This window comes from Polistes canadensis, unplaced genomic scaffold, assembly GCF_001313835.1.
Source record: "Polistes canadensis isolate GaletaPanama2010 unplaced genomic scaffold, ASM131383v1 scaffold_37, whole genome shotgun sequence".
In the NCBI taxonomy this organism is placed as follows: Eukaryota; Metazoa; Arthropoda; class Insecta; order Hymenoptera; family Vespidae; genus Polistes; species Polistes canadensis.
This window is the reverse complement of record NW_014569584.1, coordinates 393,405-416,142: the sequence shown is the minus strand read 5'-3', so window position 1 is coordinate 416,142 and position 22,738 is coordinate 393,405. Positions and strand designations below refer to the sequence as shown.

The following is a 22,738-nucleotide window of genomic DNA, read 5'->3' as shown; positions in this document are numbered from 1 at the left end:
TGGGTGGGTATGTATGTATGTTTGATCTTTTTAAATATGGGTAATAGACAAGCAGGTAGCATACTTAGGTGTGAATGTTTATTTAATTTGTAAGTAGGTAGAGACCGGAGAAGTCGCGCGATTGTAATTTCCACTCAGGAATGGAAAATTTCTTCTCCGAATATTATACAAAGTTTCAGCAACCCTTAGATTCATTTATCATTTAAATATTTCTTGTATTTTTTCCATATATTGCTGATACTCTGTACCGCGAGATATAAATCAGTATCGAACGATTCAAAAGTCTTTGCRTTTTCTTAAAAATTAATTTTTTTTCRAAAAAGKGAAGATRRCWGAWTACGTTGGATACTTACTTAATATTAAGTATATTAACACTTTGCTCTTTAGTAATTCTTACTGAAAATACTTCATTTGTTATATATGCATAGTAAATACAAAGTAGAGTAAAGATAAAAGATAAATGTGGTCGAGTAAAAAAGTAAGACCATAAGATTTATTACAAAGTTTCTGGTTTTGTTTGATATTATTTAATTTTTTAAATGCAAAGTGTTAATAATAGGTTCATCGATTAGATCAAATATCTGTTGAGGCATTCGAGTAAATGTTAAAACAAGCCTCACAGCAGCGTCTAGGGCATAAAGAAAGAAGAGGCTAAATGCCGAAGAGGCCCCCACAAATTTGTGGTATCAAGTGGGCAACTACTAGACTATTGAGTTATTTTCAAAGGTTCAACTGCAAGTTAAAACTTTTCGAGAATAGCTCTCTAGTCATATTTTATTATATTACTGTTTTGCTCGTCATTAATTTGTAGTTGTAATTGGAGATGATGGACCATTCCATCTCCTTGGGACACCAAATTCGTGTCTATATCGTCCAAAAGATGCATATGTGTTAGTTAGAGTCAAAAATATTAAAATTTTCGTAATATTAAATTTTTAAGTTTAAATAACACGTTCGGTAAATATTATAGTAATTTCTTTTTTCTTGTTTCGTCTTTAAAATTTGTCATTTTGATCGTATTTTAATAAATTTGCAATTTTTCTTTTCTATATAATGCAGCTTAAAATGATTTCACATCATAATTAATAGATATTATTTTTTATAGTAACTCAATATTGGTACTTCTCCTATTTCTTTATTTTTATATATTTTATGTAAATGTAAAATCACGCGTGTAAATTTAATTTTATTGCAACGGTTAATAGAGATTTGAAAGAAGTAAATAGAGAATTCAATTGAAAAGTGCATCTGAGAATTGGACGACTTACATTTCAGGCCATTATATCACTTGATTCTATGATTAATATAGTTTTCTTTTTGTTACAGGTGATCACCGTTGGATTTATCATCTACTCGTTTTGATTTTCTTCTAATTTTTAAAATATATATGTATAAAAAACGCATTTCTGAAGGCACACACATATTTAAACACTAAAAATTAAATATAATTATTTTAAATTTTCTTACAATATAATTATACTATATATACTATCAAAGAATATTGTATTCTTTGATAATATTGTACCGTCATCGCGTTAAGTACATACTATCGTCCAATGGTGGTCTATTGGTAAATATGAATTCATATGCCTTATTTATTATATTAATAAAGCTATTATTATATTAATAAACTGCATAATTTTATCAATATTAAACGATATTTTTCACGTTCAATATTCTTTTTTATTTTTACTGTAATTTTAATAATTTATTTAACACATATATATACTATATTTTTAGTGTGTATGTTCATTTCAAAAACTGCAGCATCTTTGCAATTTCAAACCGTAAACAGCCACTGCTGAATTGATAGAAAAATTGTCGTGGGATGTGAATCTAATTAGCTGGAACTGTCAACTGCTAATCCATTCTTGTTTAATGTAACTTTATATCACATGTATTTTCATTATTGGCAGGAAAGATCACGATCACTAAAAAACAAAGAAAGACAACGTAACGTATCAAAATAGAGTAGTGTAAAATAATAAAACATTGGCATAACCGTTCCAATGTTTTCTTAAATTATGGTTGACCGCAAAATATGTGTCCATTATAAACTTAAAAATCATACGTTTATGTCAGATTCATATTACATATTAAATAATGAAAATATAGTTTTTTATAAAATAGAGATTTATATTACGAAAGTTTTGGGGATACAGAACGACGAAATATCCAAGCTAACATTCCACTCGATACGAGCACGCTACCTCTGTAACAAATATTATAAAATTAAATATTTCTCTTTATAATTAATGGCTGATATGAAATACTTACAAAAGAAGATACTTCATAGATGGAGCATGTTTTATTGGATTGTAACGAACGACACTTAATTCTTTGTTGTTATGAAAATGTTTTAAAATATCATACGCACTGTATAAAAAATTTTGAAAAGAGAATAATAAGTTATTATAAAAGACGGGATTTATTTTATTTGACATAATAAAACTTTCATTAAGTTTAGTTCTACTAACCTCGTATGATTTGCAACAGCTACCAAAGCACGTCCACGATTGTAAGGTTTTATATCAAAAGTTCCAAACTGCGATAGTTCTTTCGAAATCTAAATGTTTATATTAAAAATATTTTGAAAGATTATCTTATGACTTAATATCGTAGATTATCTCATTGTCAAATGAACTTGATGTACCTCATTTATATCTAAATTAGTTGATTCTCGTGTTTTTACAAACAGCCACGGTGGTCTTCCCGATTTTGGATCTTTACCATCAAGTTTCTATAAAATTCATAATATTCATTTTTTCACAAAATAAATAATAATATTATTAAATATAATTTAAAGAAATAAATATAATATTTTTCATTTTCAGTCCAGAAAATATATTCTTACCAAATAAAGTGCATTAGCATTTGATAAGTTTATACAATTTGCATACTCTTGTGTTAAACTCATTAATTCTTCGTGGGTTATGACGTAATTAGATGACCTAAAAATTGTAACAAAAAAGTTATTAATTAAAAGTCACAAATACATAAAAATCACTAATATAAAACACTTACAATGGATATTTATCATTAGCAAACATATATACCATTTTTAAAAATATGTATCCAGTACAATACGAATCCCATCCTGCATTATGAAAATTCTCTGTATGTGAAATAAATAATTAGAATGAAAAATAATACATTGTTCAATAAATGAAATAAATGAAAATTTCAATATTTAATATTGATTGAAACAATTTTATAACTTTATTAATTACTTGATGTATTGTTTGTATAATCTGCTATATGTGGAAATGTTTTTGCCAAGTTGCTAAAATGACAATAAAGAGAACCAAGTGAATTTAAAACCTGTATTTCTGAAAAATAATAATCATTATTAAAGCTAAAATAAATAAATTAAAGGAAAAAAAATAATTCCGTAGTACAAATTTAAAATTATTACCGTATTTTTCTTTTACTTGGTTACTTATATATTTAGTATCGTAAATTATAGGAAATAAATTATGTATTTCAGTCTTGAAGTCATAATATCTTCCTAAAATATAAATTATTAAAGTACTATTATTTTGTAGAATATATAAATTTGAAGTTCTTCAAATAAAAATAAATTTATTTACTTGGTAAAGGTTTGTAAAATAATTTGTGCATGAACATCAAATCGAGTAAGATATTATGTCCAATAATAGGTTTCTTTAATTCTACCAAGAGCTTAAATACGTTTGAAAATCCTATATACGAATTCAACAAAATATGTTCTAAGCTTTGTTCTTTTTCGTTTTCTAACATTTCCCGTACATCTGATGATATTTTAAATACCTGTACCTACAATGAAAAGAAAACAAAAAACATTAATAAATACATGGATGTTTATACAGACTAATAATTAAAATTGTTAAATATACCGTTTGCTTATTACATATGGTCCAAATATTTCGAAAACGTTCTCTTAAAATTTTTTGTAAAAAATACTGAAATTTATGAGAAAATGCGGGAATAGTGTAAATTTCTTTGTTATTCAAATGTTTTAACCATTCAGCTATCATAGAACTGAAATGATTAACATCATCTTTTTCTTTATATGACATACTTTCTTCAACATTTTTGTACAATGTATTATTTTTCCACTGTTCATTTAGTATAGCTTCTTCAATTTGGTTAACGTATGAAATACCATGATTAACTACCTATACAAAGGAAAATTTATATTACTCATCGTTTTATACATATAATGCATATAGTTAGCTTAAGTAATATTTATATAAGACATTTATATAATTAATAAATAAAATATTATATGTGAGATAAAAAAATTAAATTATAAAGTAACATACTTTATTAAAATTAAAGGAGTGGTAAGATAAGAACTCTATTACTGAAATTTGCCATGAGATTATTTTATTCTTCGTAAAAATAGATTTAGGTAGTAGATAAAATTCGTAAGATTTAGGAATAAATTCATTTTTATCTTCAATTCTTTTTAACGTAGTAATACCAAATTGAATAATTATAAATGGTTCAAGGGTACTTCGTAAATTTTCGTATCGTTCTTCTATGGTATCAAACAAGCTGCAACAGGTAATAACAATGATATTATGTAAAATAATTTTATCAATATAACTGTTGATTTAAATAGATATTCATAAAGAATAAAAAAATGACAATTTTTAACACTATAATATTTAATAATAATACATAATAAATAAATGTAATAACAACGATATGATGTAAAATGACTTTAACGATAACCATTGACTTACAATTAGATAGGAACTCATAAAAAATGCAACAATAACAATAGTTATTAATTCAATATATAATTAATAAATGCCCATTATTTGATAATCTTCTATAGAATTGAATAATTTCATATGCCTGATGGCTAACCTTATTTTTGAAATTTCATCACATTCCAAGCCAGTAAATTCTGTATCAATAGCAATTACATCTGCATTTTCTAAATCATTTTTTAATTGTGGATATATTTCTGTGAAATTTTCTTCTGTGACTTCGATCATAATAATGATTTATTTCTAATAATTATATAATCATTACATATTAAAATTAACTTTATAAAACTAGAGTTTTAAAAAATGTTTTCTTTTAACACTTTGATTATACGAAAGGCGTCCATAGACGCCCTCTGCACTTTTCTTTCTGTAATATCTTTACTGTTCCACCAATTAATTCAATAAAAACTTATCGTTTTATGTAACATAGCAACCGAATATCGATATTGTTTCATTATTGTTTATTGTTTTTTTTTTTTTAATTTAAGAATGGTATCAAATCTGCAGACACTGTTTTTATCACTTGTCAGTGGCCGACCAGTCGCAACAACGGATAAGCGAATAACGCGCATATATAATATATGACCATTTATTTCAGTAAGAAAATATTTGAAGTCAATCAAATAATGTAAAACATTATCATATACATACATATATACAAAAACATTTCATGCGAATAGCTAAAAAGTATAACATTAGTAAATTAATAATATAGGTTAACCAGATAGTATTAAAAAATAATACAGAAGTATACAGAAGCTCGCAAGTCCACTTTTCACGTAATCACATTCATCTTAATTAGTACCCTGACCACCAGTGGGCGAGAGTAGGTACTTAAAGCGATGACGGTACAATCATACTATCATATTCTATCATATATTACCAAAGAATACTGTATTCCTGGATAGTTACGTTATAATCTATTATTACCATTTGAGTAATAAAAAAGTGTCATCTAATTACCAATTGTATATAAATAAAAAAAACTAGGCAAGAGTCTGCCATTTATCGCGGAAATTTTAAGATGAAAGTTTATATTTTGCTGGAGTGATGTACTTTTTTTTAACATTAGTATTGTATCAATTATTTAGGAAACAGGAAAAAAGAAACAGAGAGAGAGACTCTTATAATCATTTCAGTATATTTTGCATTAATATTATGATGAAGAAAGTCCTATCGATTATGAGAAATCTTAAAAATGCCACAACCTTGTATATAAGGTGAATCAAAAGAAACCGGACACCTAAATATCTTTGTTGAATTAAAAAATACAAAGTATTGCAGAATTAGAACGGCTTCGGATTACGTACATGATGATTATAATATCATATTTTTTGGTGTTTTCAAGATCGCAAACATCTTTTTAAATGGAATTGCATATTTCTTTTCTATACATAATTGTAGCCAACATCCAACGAGTTCAACAGTATAACACAAGACCATCTTCAAATAACGTTCAACTTAGAAATTGAAAAAAATAAAATTCAGCATGTAAGATTTATTTGCTTTATTTTTGTTACGCTTAATGTTCAAAATGATTCTCTTTTGACTCACCGTTATATATATTTATACTAACAAGATTTCTTTTTATCGATTGAGGAATAACACAACATGAAAAAATCGTGCAGACTAAAATTCTACGAAAAACCATTTTACTAGCACGCTAAAATTAATATAGTTTGTTAAATAAAGAAAGTCATAATTTCATGCAATGATCATTAGATTTTCATTTACCATTTTATGATTTATATCCAAATAAATGTTTGGACCTCTTGATTTAAGAAGCATTTATTCACGCATTCATAGGGGACATACATACATTTTAACATGACTTCTCACACATTGATATACATAACGCACACATGCTTGGTTACATGATTTATATTCATCTAATTATGCCTTTACTTCTAGACCATTGTCTTGCATTAAAAGCAATATCTATTGCAATAGTAAGTACATGATTTTGCATTAAGAACACTTTGTCTTATTATCAGTATTTTACAACAAATTAATTAGTAAGAAAAAGGAGAAAGCTGTAGGAATGTATCTTAATAAAAAATAACATCATTATTTTGGGCCAATCTATAAACACAGACTTTAAACATTACCTAAAGTTTGATCAAGATCTTCAATTTCGTTTTAAATACTTGATTTAGCTTACTTTTTATCTTTACAGTATGCATCGAAAATTCTTCTTAATACAATCGAATTACATTTATACAATACTGAAAGTTTGAAAATACAAGTCATCATTATATTGACTAGGCAGTACCAATATAAGTTACACTTCCCAATTAATTGGTAATAGCTAAAAAAGAATGATATTTTCGGGACATGTTTTTCACATTCAAGGGATTACATGGCAATGCAGACTTCCGCCTATTGTTAAAACTATCACTTATTTCTATTATTTTGTCTTATAATAATGCTTAATGCGTATCCTTAAATTCATTTCTCATCGTCTGACTAGACTTTTTTCATTCTTGTTTCTGTCGATTTGTATTACCATTTATATTTGACAAATCACCATTCGATTGACGATTTTTTGCCTGCTGTCTCAATTGTGCTCTTTTCAAATTTGTCATCAATTGACTGGACTGATATAGCCAACTGGCCTACAACGTCATAGCAATTTATAAGAATAAACAAAGCTGGTTATTTGACATTAATACAAATTTAAGCCAAATTAGAGTTGTGCTTACCACCATGATCATGCAATTCATCAAGATAGGTGCAGAAAAAACTATCGATATAAATAATCCTTGAGAATCAAAGTACTGTTGCCTTGAGAAAACCCTATAAGAACAAATAGCAAAAGAAATAAATAATGAAACACCTTATCATAGTTATCGATTCAATGCTTACATCCAATTTGTTGCAGCGACTTCATTGATGGTTTCCGTGAAGTAAACAAGAAGTACTGAAAATGCAACCAATAGTATTAACATTGAAACAGATATATGAACCACTCATTTGCCAAATCAATTAACTCCATAAATCAAAAAGAAGAGAAAACTGATAAAGTAATACACCTTGCTGTAAATAATTTATTATTGTATGATTATAAAAACCTTTAGTCATTAAAGCCTATAATTATATATATTAAAATAATTTATTTTAGATATAAAAAATCAAGCATTGATAATGCTAACTATGATAATAAAATTTTGTCAAATTTTGAAAGGAGTTAATCGTTCTGTCCATTTAACTACTATTATATATATTTATACAAAGATTTTACTATTTACTCACGAAGTACAAGGAATAAAATTATTTGAAAATTAGCATGATTTCGTGTCATTAGTGCTGTCATTGTAACAGCAACATGAAAAGTTAATAATAAAGCTAGCCATGGATCTCTCCAATCGATCTGTAAAAAGGAAAATTATCCATAAAAAGAAATATATAGGATTACTATTATTTACAAAGTATATTTTATTATTCGATTAACATTATTGGATGAACCAAAAAAAAATAAAATAAAAATAAAGTTGGAGAGATAATTACTACAAAAACAACAATGAAAACGTTAAAATATTATAAGATCACTGTCATGTAATTGGATCATCACATTTTCTTATATTTTAAAATGAGAATTTCAATCTGTAATAGTACCTGCAAGTAAAAAAGGAAATAAGTGAAAGGAAACTTGTAAAAAAGAAGTATATACTCCAAATGAAAAAATCTGAAATATTAGAGCTGATTTTTTGTACTGAATCGAGACAGTCGTCGAGACAGTGTTGATGACAGTGGCACGATGATAATTTATGATGACGAGCGAACTACGACGTATTAATAATAATCAATACATGTGCATAATGAAATGTGATCGTAAAGTATTGTACGATAATTGAAGAATTACTCATGAGATAGTACAATAACAATTAGAAAATAAGAATGTAATAATGAACAAAAATAATAACGATAATGACTAAATAATAATCATAATGACAAGGACGATGATGATGGAAATAATTAAATGTAGTTTAAAAGATGAAAGAGTAGTAAGAAAGTAGTTAAGTAACTTTGGTGCTATCGCCTTTCGCTTTCGAGAATTACAAACGTGATAAAGAGAGATAAAGAGAGATAGAAAGAACGATAGAGAGAGAGAGAGAGAGAGAGAGAGAGAGAGAGAGAGAGAGAAAGAAAGAGAGGGAGGAGAGAGAAATAACGAGTGAAAGTGGATACAAATAAACTTACGCTCTTTAAAAATGGCCAGATGCCGTCGATCATGTCCGTGGCTATGGGATCCGACATCGTTTTTCACGAATTATTTGGACCGCGAAGAAGAGAAAGGCGCACATTCGCAAAATTACACGTTTATCCTCTACCTCCTTCTCCTTCGCCACTACCACCTCCTCCTCTTCCTCTTCTATTGCTTCTTATACTCCTACTTCTTTCTCTTTTTACTCCTTAGCCTCTAAACGAATACGCTACGCACGGAAAATATAGCAAATACCTGTATATATAAAAAACGATTGTACTAACTCTAAACACATCGCAGAGATGCAGCAGATAAGCACGAATGATCTGAGGAAAGTAAATAATGCATAGGTAAGAAATTTTGATGAACTGATGGAGTAAAAACGTTTATTTCTTTTACATATATAGGTATAATCGGTATGAATTGCAAAGAATGAGGATAAAATGACGTTTATATTACCGACGTTGCCTATATTGGCTACCAGTCTATGTCGATGTCACACGATAAAAGGATTCACCTCTTTCAGCTAATATGTCGGAGCACTTCGGTAATCTTCGAGAAATTTCGTTGATCTTTAATGATATTCATTGAATCTCGCGCCACGATTACATTGCACTCTTTTGGTAATAATGCGAACTTAATTACCCATTTGTCGGTATTACAGTTACCGTTGTAATCAACTGCGATGCGTTACCATCAACATGTTGACGAACAAAGATGAGTTCACGCGCATCTCATTTTTTAGTAATGAAAAAAGAATTGAGGGATTAGATTTGGTTAGATATGATTTATTATGATCTCCACAATAATATATTGAAGTGCTTTCTATTTAATGTATTTGCTATAAATTAAATGCAATAGGAACATTTTATATTATTGTAAATTTAAATGAAAGGGACTTATCATAGTACCCATTCGACGCATAAGTATAAATTTTTAAAAAATTGTGTTTCAATAATTTATTTAGTTACTCGAATCTGATTTTTGTTATTCATATTAATACATTCCTTCTTATTATTCGTAAACGAAACAAATAATTGCAAATTAGTTTCTTTAAATACAACAAATAAAAGTATTATTTTTATACGAAACCCCCAATATTTAAATGTAATTAAAATTAATATTGATATTAAAATTATATATTTGAACATTGAAACTTGACTTCAACCTTTATACGATTATCTATCATCATAAAATGATAAGCATAGCATTTATTGTTACAATTTCATGTACTTTGTATTCATTATTTCATTTTTTTGTTTATCATATTACTCATTTCATTCGTATTTTATGAAACATAAATAGCCAGAAACTTAAAAAAGAAATGCAAAGAGAATTATTGTTAAATAATGTATTTAATTACTTATGTTATCAGAATTTAATAAAGAAAAGTTTATCTAACAAGTTCACGGCCACATTTCAAATATGCTATTATCTAGCCAATGCGTCTGAGTTGTTTCAATTTGTTGATTTTTTAGTTAATTTCATGGAATAACATATGTATTCATATTTAAAAATAAATTCAACGATAGCTAAACATTCATCGCTTAAGAGTCGATCCGTTATGCAGTCTCTTTCAAAAATTATTTTCTTTTATTCGATTACTTTATAAGTTAAAATAAAATATCGGCTGGTTCTTTCACATTGAAAAACTATTTATGTAAAAAGAAAATGAACTTAGTTGAATTAGTTAATGAAAGCGTTGGATTATTCTTTTCACCACGAATAATATCGACAGTTCTTATTTATTTTTTACATCATATCTTCAATGTCTTACGAGAAGAAAACTGATCAAAGAAACAAAGAAGTGATAAAGAGAAGAGAGAATGAGTCTTAGAAAGAAACATGACTCTTAAGAAGAAGATAAAGTTCAATCGAATAAGTATTAAATACCTGCTTATCAAAAGTGTAAGTACAAAGATGGCAATAATAATAATAATAATATTTAAATTATCATTATTACAAGTATGAGAAATAGAGGGAAAAAACCATCATTGTTTGATTGTTGCACAAAAAACATTTACTATAATCGCTAGTAGCAATGTTGTCGTATCGAAACGTAACTTTGTCGTTTGGACTTTGAGCGGTCAAAGATTATATTATGATGGCGGAAACAAGAAGATGCTTCCTCGGCCTTATAAAACGATTTATCAAGTCAGATATATTTCGATCATTCTTGTGTGAGGTGTGCTCTTCTTGTTTTTTCAATTTACTATAAGATATCAGTAATAATGAATTTTTTGGTTTGAGAGAAGAAATATAAGTTTAATTGTTGATTGTTTTATTTTAAAAAGTTATTTTGAAAAATGTCTTTTGAATTGGAAGAAACCCCTATCGATGAGGAGACTAAGGCTATTGCCGTAAAAGAACTCAGGGAGACCGAGGAAAATGTAAAAAAGGGTATTGAGACACTGAGAAAGTATATCGAAGGTGAAAAAAATGTTTATTTTATTAATAATTTAAAGTTTTAATAGTTGAATAAATGATTAAAATGTAAGATAATTTTATTGAAAAAAAAAAACCGGTATTAAACTTTCGATATTGTATAAAATTTATTGAAATAGCTAAAAATTTTCACTTGATCTATTATTTTAGTAAATGTCATTCACTTGATCTAACATTTTAATAAATATCATTTTTTACACGGTTTATATCTCACATCAAAGATTAACACAGCGCAACACTCAATATGTTCAGAATTCAGGGGTCACGAATATCCGAGATAAGAACATTATCATAGTAGTTTCTTCTTCTCTCTGAATAACACTTGTACTTGTAAAGATTTTTATTCATAATAAGAAATTATATATCCGATTTTTTATAAAATAAAAAAATAATTTAGTTATTTATCACACAAAATGCATAATATAAGAACAATTTTGTATACCTCTAAAAAACATGTTCTAACAATTAATACTTCATAGCATCGACAAGGCATCAATGTATTATCTTTGCATCATGATAAAATACTTACAATTAATCTTTAATTGAATATCATGATTTAAAAAACTGATGAAGGTTAATTGGCTTTTATATATTAACTTTGAATCAATAAACAATATAAAAGCGTACCATATATTCGATACTTAAGAGATAAAAATATTATTATCAGATAATTAAATGTAATTTACTTATTTAATAGAACTTCATTTTTCTCTCTTCGTTTTTTTTTTTTTTTTTTATTTTTTTGTATAATTCGTATTGTATCGAACAAACGTATACATATCTTTTTTCTTTTAAATTTCCCTTAATTTAATTAATTAATGTAATTTTCAAAGAGTCCCCAGGAAACATTTTCGAACACGCAATGTTATTTCACATCCGCCTAAGTCTATATATTTATATATAGTCTTATAGTCGCTATAGTTGTTTATTTCGATTATTTTTTCATTATTTCTATTCATATTTTTAGATGATAAAACGTTATATTTCAAAACGGACGATGATTTCCTTGTGATTTTTCTTCGAGTATGTAAATATTATCCAGAAAGTGCTTACGAATTGTTGAAGAGAATCGCTGATTTTAAAGTGAAAAATGCTTCTCTTATAAACAATTTAATGCCAACCGATGAAAAGGTAGCAATTCTCGAGCACAATCTCGTAAACGTACTTAAAGGTAGAGATGATAAAAGACGAAGAGTGTTATTAATCAATGTTGGAAAATCATGGGATCCTTCGAAAGTCAGTGCCGATCAATTATTTCGAATACTATATCTCATTCATATAGCCGCCATGTATGAACCTGAGACTCAAGTATGATTATGATCATTTATATTCTTTTTTGCTATCTCTTTTTTCTTATTTTTTCTTTTTTTTTTTTTTTTCTTTAATGAATTTGAACTGTAAACTTTGTATTTTGTCTTTAGGTACGCGGTTCTGTCGTATTAATGGATTTTGATGGTCTCTCGATGAAACAAGTGATGGGCTTGTCACCGTCATTTAGCATGAGACTTTTAAATTTTATTCAAGATGCTATACCATTGCGATTAAAAGAGGTTTAAATGCATATTCATTTCTATAAATGCATAATTTATATGACACAGATATAATGATTTAACAATATTATTTAATGCCTATAAATTATAAAGAAAATTAAAATATAATGATACATTATTAATATCTTAGGTTCATATCGTAAAACAACCATTTCTCTTCAATATGGTCTGGCAAATGTTTAAGCCTTTCATTCGTGAAAAACTGAAGAAGCGTATGTTTTTCCACGGCACGAAAATGTCTTCATTGCATACTCACATAAGCCCTAGTCATCTACCAAAAAATTATGGTGGCGAACTACCAGAAATCGATTATTGCAGCGCTGATTGGTATCCAACGATTCTTAAGTTTGAGGATAGAATAAAAGGTAATAGTTTTATTAAATATCGTTCAAAAGGTACATTTTTTATTTATGTATATACGTTATGACGTTCATTAATATTTACATTTATAAGCTAATTATATTATCTCTTGAATTTTTTTATTTTCTTAATATTATATTTTGTTTTTTATTTTTTAGAATGGAATTTGTATGGATATCGCAAGAATGAGTAATTTCAGTCCCCTATAGTATATTCTTTTTTCTTTTCTCGAACAAATTCAAGACTGGAATGTTTTTCTTTAACAATAGTTATTATAATTAGAAAGTAATTGATTAAGATTATAGATCTAGCTTAGAGTTTTACTCGAATTTTATATTCTGTATAATTCATGGTATATAATTTTTTTAATAGAATTTTTCTGTCATTTATTGAACGTCATTCATTCGCAAATACAAATCTATCTATTGTATAAATACTTGTTCATATAAATAAGCATAGAATTGTGAGGAATGAAACATAGTTCCTAATTGTAGGAAATTTATGCTGAATTACATATAATGTATAATACATTTTTATCAACGTAAATACGTGTTTCTTTTTTTTTAGACAATTTATAATTTTATTATGACTAGATTGCGGATATTTATGCATGACGAATTTGTAAAGAACATGTGATATTTATACACAAAAAATATGCAAAAATATATAATAAATATACACGTATGCGCGTATGTAATATTAAGCATTAACAAATGATTTACAAATATTCCATTGTATTGTGTTTATAGAATTACACCAAATTAAAATCATTTTTTTGAAATTGAATGGCGTTAGTTGATGACGTTTATTAGTAAAAATTAATTTATACGCCGAAAATGAGTGATTCACATCATATGATGTTATCGGTGCATATTTGAATGTATTTAAGCAATGTTTTTAAAAATGAAAAAATATGAGATACATATATTTATATATAAAATTTATATTATTCAATAATATTTAAATACTAAAATTATTAAATATCATTCCAGAGAATTCCTCACTTATACTGATTATGTTTTTCAAAATTTTATGATAATATTAATCCTTTGCACTTCGATGATAACCTATAACTTCATTGTCGCAGTTATGCCGAAATCTAAAAGCAGCTTTGTATTTTTATACGTTTAAATATTATAATAATTTTTGCATGCAATTATACGTGTGTAATGTAACAGTTGAGGCACCACACATGTGAAAAAGTAAAGAATAATATTTTATATTTAGTCTAAAAAAAGGGAAGAAAATAATAGCGATGAAAAAATTGAATTATCGAAAAGTGAAGATGAACTAAAATTTACGTTATATAACGATAATTTGGCTGAAATTAATATAAATGAAAATGGGTATAATGATATCGAGAGTGATAGTGACGACAGCGATATAATAGTTTATCGAAATGAACCACTAAATTTGACGCCGATGATAATAAAATTCTTCTTCTACGATAAAAGATGATTGGATCATGGAAAACTTCATGAAATGCACAAAAGTAAAAAAAAGAGGTAGTGTTGTTTACTCCAACAGAGACAGAAGAAAGATAAAAGACATTAAACGACAGAATACTGCGATACTTGTCTTGATAAGCCAAGAATGCACCTTGGAAATTGTTTCGCAAGATCCCATAAAATGAAAAAAAATTCAAAAAGTAACTTTTAGTTTTTGTAATGTTACTGTTTTTTTATTGTATTAATATAACAAAATTTTAGAAAGAGTATACGCATATTTTTAATGATTTTCAATTTTCCATAGTGGTACGCGTGCCAATGTAAGATAATTGCTAGTAAGTTATATTAAAAATTGCTTGGGGAGTGCAAAGAGTTAATAATTATTAAAATACATTAGTATTTTTTTTTTTTCAATGTACAAATTAATAGGAAATGAAACTTCAAAAAAATGTCTTCATATTATGATTACAATTCACATTTAGGCCAGTCAAAAAACTTCCTGATGAAAAATGTCCAGTTTGCCTCTTTTTGATTGGCCTAATTCTACGTTTCTTTATTTTCTTCTGATCCTTATTTCTTTTTTATATCAGTATTTTCCAATTTAAATGCATATGGCATAACTGATAACACATATCGGGCTTATCAATGCTTATTTGAGATTGTGGGACCGAGGTACCATCGCAGTATTGTATTTGTTTACGATTGATATTTACATTATTAAAAAATTAGGATATGTATTAAGTAATTACGAAATAAATTCATTAAAGTATGTCTTTTATCTCATTTATATTTATTATTGATTGTTGATTGATTATTATTGATAAGTGAGTACCGCACTAACTAATAAAACGAAATAAGTTGGATCGGTTGAACGTATTCTCATCATTATTAATCCGATTTTTTTAAATGAATTAAAATATGAAATTTTGCCGCATCTATCTTATTCATCAGATCTTTCGCTAATTAATTTTCATTTTTGTAAACATTTAGAATAGTTTTTACGGACTAAACAATCTAAAAATGAAGACAGTCTGAAAAAGTGCATATCAAAGTTTATATTGATACTAAAGATCAGAATTTCTTTAAGACGTTCGTTGAAAATAGTGTATTGATGCAATTGGAACATATTTTGATTAAAAAAAAATGTGGAGTTTTATATATATTTACTTTAAAATCCGACATTGTATATGCATCAACCTAATATATGTAATCTTCCTTTATCGTTCGAACGTTTTGAAAACATTGTCTGGTGTAGTGTGTTTTTAGCATTATAATGACTGAATAATGAATGAAAAAAGGCAAGAACGCATGGCAAACACAAAAAAAGTTATATGTGCCGTATATGGGAATATTCTGATACTACAATTAGATTTGTGCCGATAATATAATAAAATAATAAAAATATAATTACGCTTACATTATTCAGCGCCTGGCGATAGGCAATACGTTCGTACACTCATGTAATAAGTGACAATCGACTAATAATCGAAGCTTTTAAAAGAAATTACCAAGCACCACCAAGTAATGATACATTCAATACATTTTTACAAATTTTATGAACGTTCATGAATATCTATGATTGTTCTATTTGTAAAACATACAATCTTGTTGTCAGAGGCGTGAAAAGAAGAGATTTTAGAATAATTTCTTTTTTTTTTTTATAATAATTAAATTTGTTTTATAAAACTGATTACACAGAGTTTATATATTATATTTCAACTTGACTTCTACAAAAAATTTCAAAAAAAAAATTTTAATTATTTATAAAAATATATATCGCCATCTTTTTTTTGTTTTTTAAGACCCCGTTTAGCAAGTAGTACTTTGCGGTGATCAACAGAACATCTTACTGGATCATCCAAAAAGAAAGCACAAAAAATATAAATCATTAGTTTAATAATAAATCTTGTCCTACATCGAAGCTTTTTTATTTCCTTTTATTTTTTTTTTAAATTGACAAAATAGCAGCGCCTTTTGGCATTTTTTTTTTTCGACTTTCGACACAAAAGTCATGAGTTTTTTTGTTAAAAAATCAAAATTTTCCACATAAACGAAAATCCATCGATGGAGGACGAATTCTTAGTGCTATCAATTTAGTTTATTAGTCAGCACTTTTATCGTAATCAAATAGTGTTAATAGCCGTTATATTACGTCATTATAATGCTAAAAATACATTACAACAGATCATGTTTTCAAAACATTCGAACGATAAAGGAAGATTAATTATATTAGGTTGATGGATATGCAATGTCGGATTTTAAAGTTAACATTATGCTGTCTGATTTCACTACAGTAGTGTCACACGCGAAGTATTGTTCAACGACTGATTATGCAATATTGGTGTTACAGCACGTGTTCTGCAAATGGATGTAATTCAAAAACTATGAAGCTTTAGCAAGATTTAGTAAAGAATATAAAAAAAAAATTAATTCATCCGGAAAAACTCTATCTCTAGTATTTTAGGAAAAATTGTTCAAACAATTGGCTATAAAAAAAATTGAATGCTCAACTTTTCGGCAAAATATTGTGATATTCGGATTCAGAGAATACAAATACATAATAAAAGTTTAACTTCATCCATCGAGTTCAACATTTTTTTTACGAAAATATAATAACGTATCGAAATAAAAATAAAAAAAAAAACTTTAAATGCGTTTTTCTCGAAATTATATTTGTCAAGTCGGTGACAACTACAATTCAATAACCACTTGATGAATTTTAATGAAATTTCTACTACTTATTTATTAATGAGATAGATTATTCAAGAGAGTATAATATATTCATATGCACGATAAAGAGCATATGTAATAATATAATATATTGCATATGTTATTGCATATATAATATTTTATTATTGTATATATTATAAATATAAATATATGCAAAATATATGCACATTATAAGAAATAAAAAATTTTATTTTTAGAATTTCCTAATTACAAAACAAATTTCTATTAAGTTTCCATAAGTTTAATTATTTCTTATAAAAGAATATGTGCATTTGCATAAAAGTCTGCAGACTATTTTAACGAACTTAATGCATTATGACCTTTATGTCTAGTATCTTTCTTACGATTCATAATTAATTGCCTATTGCTTATACTGCCAAATGAATGAAAATTATTAATGAAGCTTGTTTAATTTCGAATGTAACGAATTACTGACAAAAGAAAAACCTGTTTCTTATGAAACAAGTATATTAGGTATGCAGGTATTATATAAAAATAAATTTTAATGTTTTGTTTTTTAATGTTTACATGCACACAAAATATGTCATTGCCAAAGAATGTTTTTCCATTAATGACAATTTAGTAATTACTGAATAATTGCATTTAAATTGAGAGAGAGAGAGAGAGAGAGAGAGAGAGAGAGAGAGAGAGAGATTTCTCTTTAAATTGATTTAAAGTTATCTCTCTAACAGAAGTATAAAATTTCTATTATCAGTTCTTTACACGTGACGAATATTCTTGAGTGACTTTTATACAATGACTTAACAATAATGACTCAGAAGTGATTTATGTTTCCGTATGTGCTGTTTGAAAAAAAAATTCAAATAGTGATTGAATTTCAAATATTCATGTCCAGCTGAAAAAAATGATGTTAGTTTTAATAATTTATAAAATTTAATTATATTACTTTATGTAATACAAATATCAATATTTATACAAAGTGATAAAAAAGAAGATTCGTATATTATACAGGGTTTATAGTATTCAATGAAAGGATTTAAAAAATATCTTATCAAAATAAATCTTATAACTAATCTTTTCTCATTGAAATAAATTTTGAATATTTAGAAATGTTTCAATTAATGAATTTACTTCAGACTAATGTCTACCGAAACGTATGCGGTATGTCATTGATACACTCAAAAATATCCTAATACTCTTATCCAATCATCTAATTTATGTATAAATATATATATATTAAATAAAATTATATACGATCATGAATTGAGAAAAATTACTAAATATTAAAAATTGATTTAACAAAGAAAGGGTTAATATTTTAAGGTTTATGTTAATAAGATACTGTTTACTCCTCTCAGTGAATACTACATAAACACTTTAATTTATAATCTTTTCTATAATTCTATATATAAGATTTGACTAACATTAGATAATACCTCTTATTGACTTATCTTACATGTATTTGTTATCGGTAGTACGATTGTTTTATATATATATATGACTTTTTCTGGTAGTCAGTAATGAACGTTTTCTAAATAATACGTTCGGAGCGTGTAAAATATGCGCTCTTTGCGCGTAGTTTTTTCTGATTGGTAAATGAATGAATAAATTAACATATAATTTAATCATAATATGTAATTTTCGATTTAACTTGACATTTTGACCATGATTTAAATAAAATTGTTTATCGTATCACAAGAAAAAGAATATAGTATAATTTCTTTACATGGAAAATTTTCTAAAAGAAGAAGGTGGGGAATTTGCCATATTGAATACATTACATTATCCAATATTATTTTATTCGACGATCTATTAAACGGAGTTTTATTTCTTTGTTGAACTTCAATGTATCTAGTGTTATATTTTCCAGTTACTTATCCCTACTCAAAGAGCAAAGTGGTTGGAAAGTCTCTGAGATACATGTTTAAAAGGAACACAGTCGGTTGTCTGATTTCTCTCTTGTATTGTTGATAAGTGCCAAGTTTTTCGGTTAGTTTACAGATTCGTAAACAGATTACAAAAATCCTCTCGTAAGTAGATATATTAAATTATGGTTAACGATAAGTTTTAATAGTTAATCAAATTAATTTAATTTTTTAACTTGTAGCATGAAAATAAACAAACAAAATCGAATAAAAGATTGATTATATATAACTTTCATTTAAAATTAATAATAGAAGTACAAAATTCAATTAAAAAAATTTAATTTTCGCGAATGTGTTCATTTTTATACACATTAGATATAAATTTGAAACATTAAGAGATATAGAATATCTAATAATTTATTTATAAATGTAACAGAGATGTAAATATGTATAAATATGTGTTTATATTGCATCGTTAGGAAATTCGTGTGAAAAACAATAATAGAAGTATCGATGTCGTGTTCAATTGAAAAAGAAAATGAACAAAGTAAAGAACTTCGTAATGAAGATCTTTCAAAAACTAAAAGTAACCTCTACAAAGACGATTTATCTAATAATTCAAATAAAACTACAAAGTTAGATATGAAATCAATAGAAAAGAAAATGCAAAATGTGCCAAAGTTAATGATCTATGGGAAAGAATTAAAGATTATGTTAAATTGTGACGACGAATTTAAAAAAAAAGCCGAAAATGAACTTCGCGAGACACCGGAATTAGTGGCTGAAAGTTTGAAAATTATTCGAGAACTGGTAAAAGGTAATATAATTTTTTGATATTTACTTTTAGAAATTTTACAATTTTTACATAAAATATTTAAATAAATGTTCAAAAAAATGTATTTTATTATTATAACGCGAATTTCCATTTACGAATTTAATGAAATTATATAGAGATTTTAAATGTTTTATTCTTTGATTATAAACACTTTGATTTTTAATCGGGAAATGCTTTTATGGTGGTAAATATATTTTTTGATTTTTATTTATGTAATGGAAAATTTAACAAGTTTGAGAACCCCTGATCTATATAGTAATGAAAATTATTAGAAATACTTTACAGGTAGTTTATGCGCTATAATGCATGTTTATTGTCTCCTTTAAAAATATATATGTGCTGATAATTATGATAGCGGATTAACAATAAATCGAAAAATTGAACAAATATATTTTATGAATTATCGTAGCATATGATTGTGAAAAATGAGCGATATTTGAACATAAAGATTATCTCGATTAATCGAAGATAACGCACACGGTAAACAATTTAATGTAAAATAAAAAGAAAAAAATTACAAGTAAAACGAAAATAGATGATCGAGAAATTCTTCTTATGAGTGTAAGAGTACTTTTATAAAATCTTTTTTATGTTCCATTAATTCATAATTTAAATTATAACATTTTGTTATAATGAACTTTTTTTCTGTCTCTCTTTATTCTCTTCGTTTTACTTAAATAAAGTGTTCAAAATGGTAATGGATTTTTATATTCATAAAGGGGTCTTATTTTTCGTAATACAACAAGTAGAAAGTTTTCGTATATAAAAATTAGATTTTTTATCAACAATAGAGTCATAAAAGATAATGAATAGTTTGAGTAAAAATAATTTCATGGAAATATTTCTAAAAAATTTTGGATTTATTTAGGTGATGAAAATTTGGTTATACCAGATTTAGATGAATTTTACATCAAATTTTTACGACCATGCAAATGGTATCCGAATAGTGCCTTTCACTTGGTAAGTTTTTTCCTTTCCCTAATATGTTAACTACTTAGACCAGTAATTTAAATTCATAGATTTTCATTCCTTATTCATTTTATTTTCCACTTTTTATCTTTCAATATAGATTCAAAGATATTATAAGTTTTTTATAAATTATCCATTCCTAAAGGAAAAGTTTACGTTATTCGATTTAAAGAATGCTGTTTCCTCGGAATTAATTGTACCTCTTCCGGTACGTTGCAACGACGGTAGCAGACTTATACTTATACACGGTGGATCAAAATGGAAACCAAAAGAATACTATATCTACGATATGTTTAAATGTATCATGTTCATGTTCGAAGGAATTATTATAGAACCTCCAACGCAGGTAAATGCCTAATTTCCTGTTTTATGCATCTATCTGTAGTTTTTTAATTGCCTATTCTATAGATTGCTGGAATACAAGTAATATTTGACATGAATGGTTTACCATTCAGTCATGTGACTCATGTAACACCAAAATTTGCTGCTATGACGGCGGACTGGGTTCAAAGATCCTTCCCCTCTCGTCTGAAGAACATTCATATTATCAATCAGCCTTACATATTCAATATGATTTTTACTATATTTAAACCATTCCTTTCGGTAATAAAACAAAAATAATACGTATTGTGATAGAAATTACAAATATTTTTTTCTTCAATTAGACTCTGACATATGATTTTGTTTTTCTATTTAGGAAAAATTACGTAACAGAATTCACTTTCACGGGACGAATAGAGAAAAGTTAATAAATATAGTAGGTGAGGAAGCGTTACCTAAAGAATATGGTGGTTCGGATCTATCTATTGGTCCTATAGGGGAGAGTTTCTGGCAGTACTTCTATTATTGGAATGAAGAATTTGAAGGTAATTCACATTTGTTTTTATTTATTAATATAATTTATATAATCAGTATGCGATTAAATGTCATTTTCTTTTAAGTCGCTTCAGTTATATCATACGTAAATATACCATATTTCACGTATTTTCGATTACATTTAAAAATAATTATCCAATTAAAAAGAACGTATATTTTCATTTGTAATTAAACGCAATTAATATATCTAATTATTAAGTTAGACGTTAAATACTAAGAAAGATAATCACTCTTTTCATAATAACAATTTTATTTTTACTCTATGAAATTAAACGATATTACTATTCTTTTTTCCTTTTTTTTTAGAAATATTTAAATATGGATATGTTGAAAAGTGTTGAGAAGCAATTAATAAATAAATGCAAACTTGCTAAGGTATCGTTCGAAATAATAATCATTCCGATTATTTTATCATCATTATTACATAACTTAAGCAACTTTGATTGTTAATAATTAATTGATTTAAAATAATAAAAAAATTGTGTTTATTGTTAAACAAGTTTGAAATTATTTCGAGTTACGAATTTGTCAATTAAAGGGAAGTTAATCTGTTATTTATAATTCTATTTTGTATATTCAAAGTCTTTTTATCTACAATTTACCTGGACAATACACAACGACACTTAACATGCAAGAAATAGGTACTCATTTTTAAGATGTGCGATAAACGAGCTTTCCAATTTCTCGCTTTATCGAAAACTCCCTGTAATTGCGACTACTATGGTGTATATGAGA

At 26.5% G+C, this 22,738-nt stretch overlaps 4 protein-coding genes across 7 annotated transcripts; 2 read left to right on the top strand and 2 right to left on the bottom strand.

Moving 5' to 3' along the window:
* Positions 1 to 1,669: 1,669 nt before the first annotated feature.
* Positions 1,670 to 6,253, bottom strand: LOC106784599 (poly(A)-specific ribonuclease PARN-like domain-containing protein 1). The gene is made up of 13 exons (XM_014744330.1): positions 4,858 to 6,253; positions 4,305 to 4,539; positions 3,876 to 4,157; positions 3,591 to 3,795; positions 3,416 to 3,508; positions 3,231 to 3,329; positions 3,025 to 3,115; positions 2,855 to 2,951; positions 2,654 to 2,740; positions 2,478 to 2,566; positions 2,278 to 2,376; positions 2,144 to 2,212; positions 1,670 to 1,931 (listed from the first exon to the last, which is right to left on the bottom strand). Exons 1-13 carry the CDS (start codon positions 4,986 to 4,988, stop codon positions 1,907 to 1,909), a joined length of 1,602 nt encoding a protein of 533 aa, XP_014599816.1. The 5' UTR covers positions 4,989 to 6,253; the 3' UTR covers positions 1,670 to 1,906.
* A 279-nt stretch (positions 6,254 to 6,532) lies between these two features.
* Positions 6,533 to 9,560, bottom strand: LOC106784601 (transmembrane protein 18). 3 transcript variants are annotated; one of them, XM_014744331.1, is made up of 6 exons: positions 9,424 to 9,560; positions 8,961 to 9,219; positions 8,013 to 8,130; positions 7,626 to 7,680; positions 7,463 to 7,556; positions 6,533 to 7,375 (listed from the first exon to the last, which is right to left on the bottom strand). In XM_014744331.1, the coding sequence occupies exons 2-6, from the start codon at positions 9,015 to 9,017 to the stop codon at positions 7,238 to 7,240; spliced, it is 462 nt and encodes a 153-aa protein (XP_014599817.1). In that variant the 5' UTR covers positions 9,018 to 9,219; positions 9,424 to 9,560; the 3' UTR covers positions 6,533 to 7,237. The 3 variants fall into 3 exon arrangements, with proteins under 3 accessions (XP_014599817.1, XP_014599818.1, XP_014599819.1); XM_014744332.1 differs by having other exon boundaries at positions 8,961 to 9,193; XM_014744333.1 differs by having other exon boundaries at positions 9,428 to 9,560.
* Positions 9,561 to 11,104: 1,544 nt separating this feature from the next.
* On the top strand, positions 11,105 to 14,102 carry LOC106784616 (alpha-tocopherol transfer protein-like). Its single transcript, XM_014744364.1, has 5 exons — positions 11,105 to 11,394; positions 12,377 to 12,717; positions 12,831 to 12,959; positions 13,090 to 13,324; positions 13,478 to 14,102. The coding sequence occupies exons 1-5, from the start codon at positions 11,271 to 11,273 to the stop codon at positions 13,510 to 13,512; spliced, it is 864 nt and encodes a 287-aa protein (XP_014599850.1). The 5' UTR covers positions 11,105 to 11,270; the 3' UTR covers positions 13,513 to 14,102.
* Positions 14,103 to 19,195: 5,093 nt separating this feature from the next.
* Positions 19,196 to 22,494, top strand: LOC106784610 (alpha-tocopherol transfer protein-like). 2 transcript variants are annotated; one of them, XM_014744354.1, is made up of 7 exons: positions 19,198 to 19,488; positions 19,803 to 20,140; positions 21,027 to 21,118; positions 21,228 to 21,473; positions 21,536 to 21,730; positions 21,825 to 21,993; positions 22,310 to 22,494. In XM_014744354.1, exons 2-7 carry the CDS (start codon positions 19,837 to 19,839, stop codon positions 22,342 to 22,344), a joined length of 1,041 nt encoding a protein of 346 aa, XP_014599840.1. In that variant the 5' UTR covers positions 19,198 to 19,488; positions 19,803 to 19,836; the 3' UTR covers positions 22,345 to 22,494. The 2 variants fall into 2 exon arrangements, with proteins under 2 accessions (XP_014599839.1, XP_014599840.1); XM_014744353.1 differs by lacking the exon at positions 22,310 to 22,494 and having other exon boundaries at positions 19,196 to 19,488; positions 21,825 to 22,086.
* Positions 22,495 to 22,738: the final 244 nt, after the last annotated feature.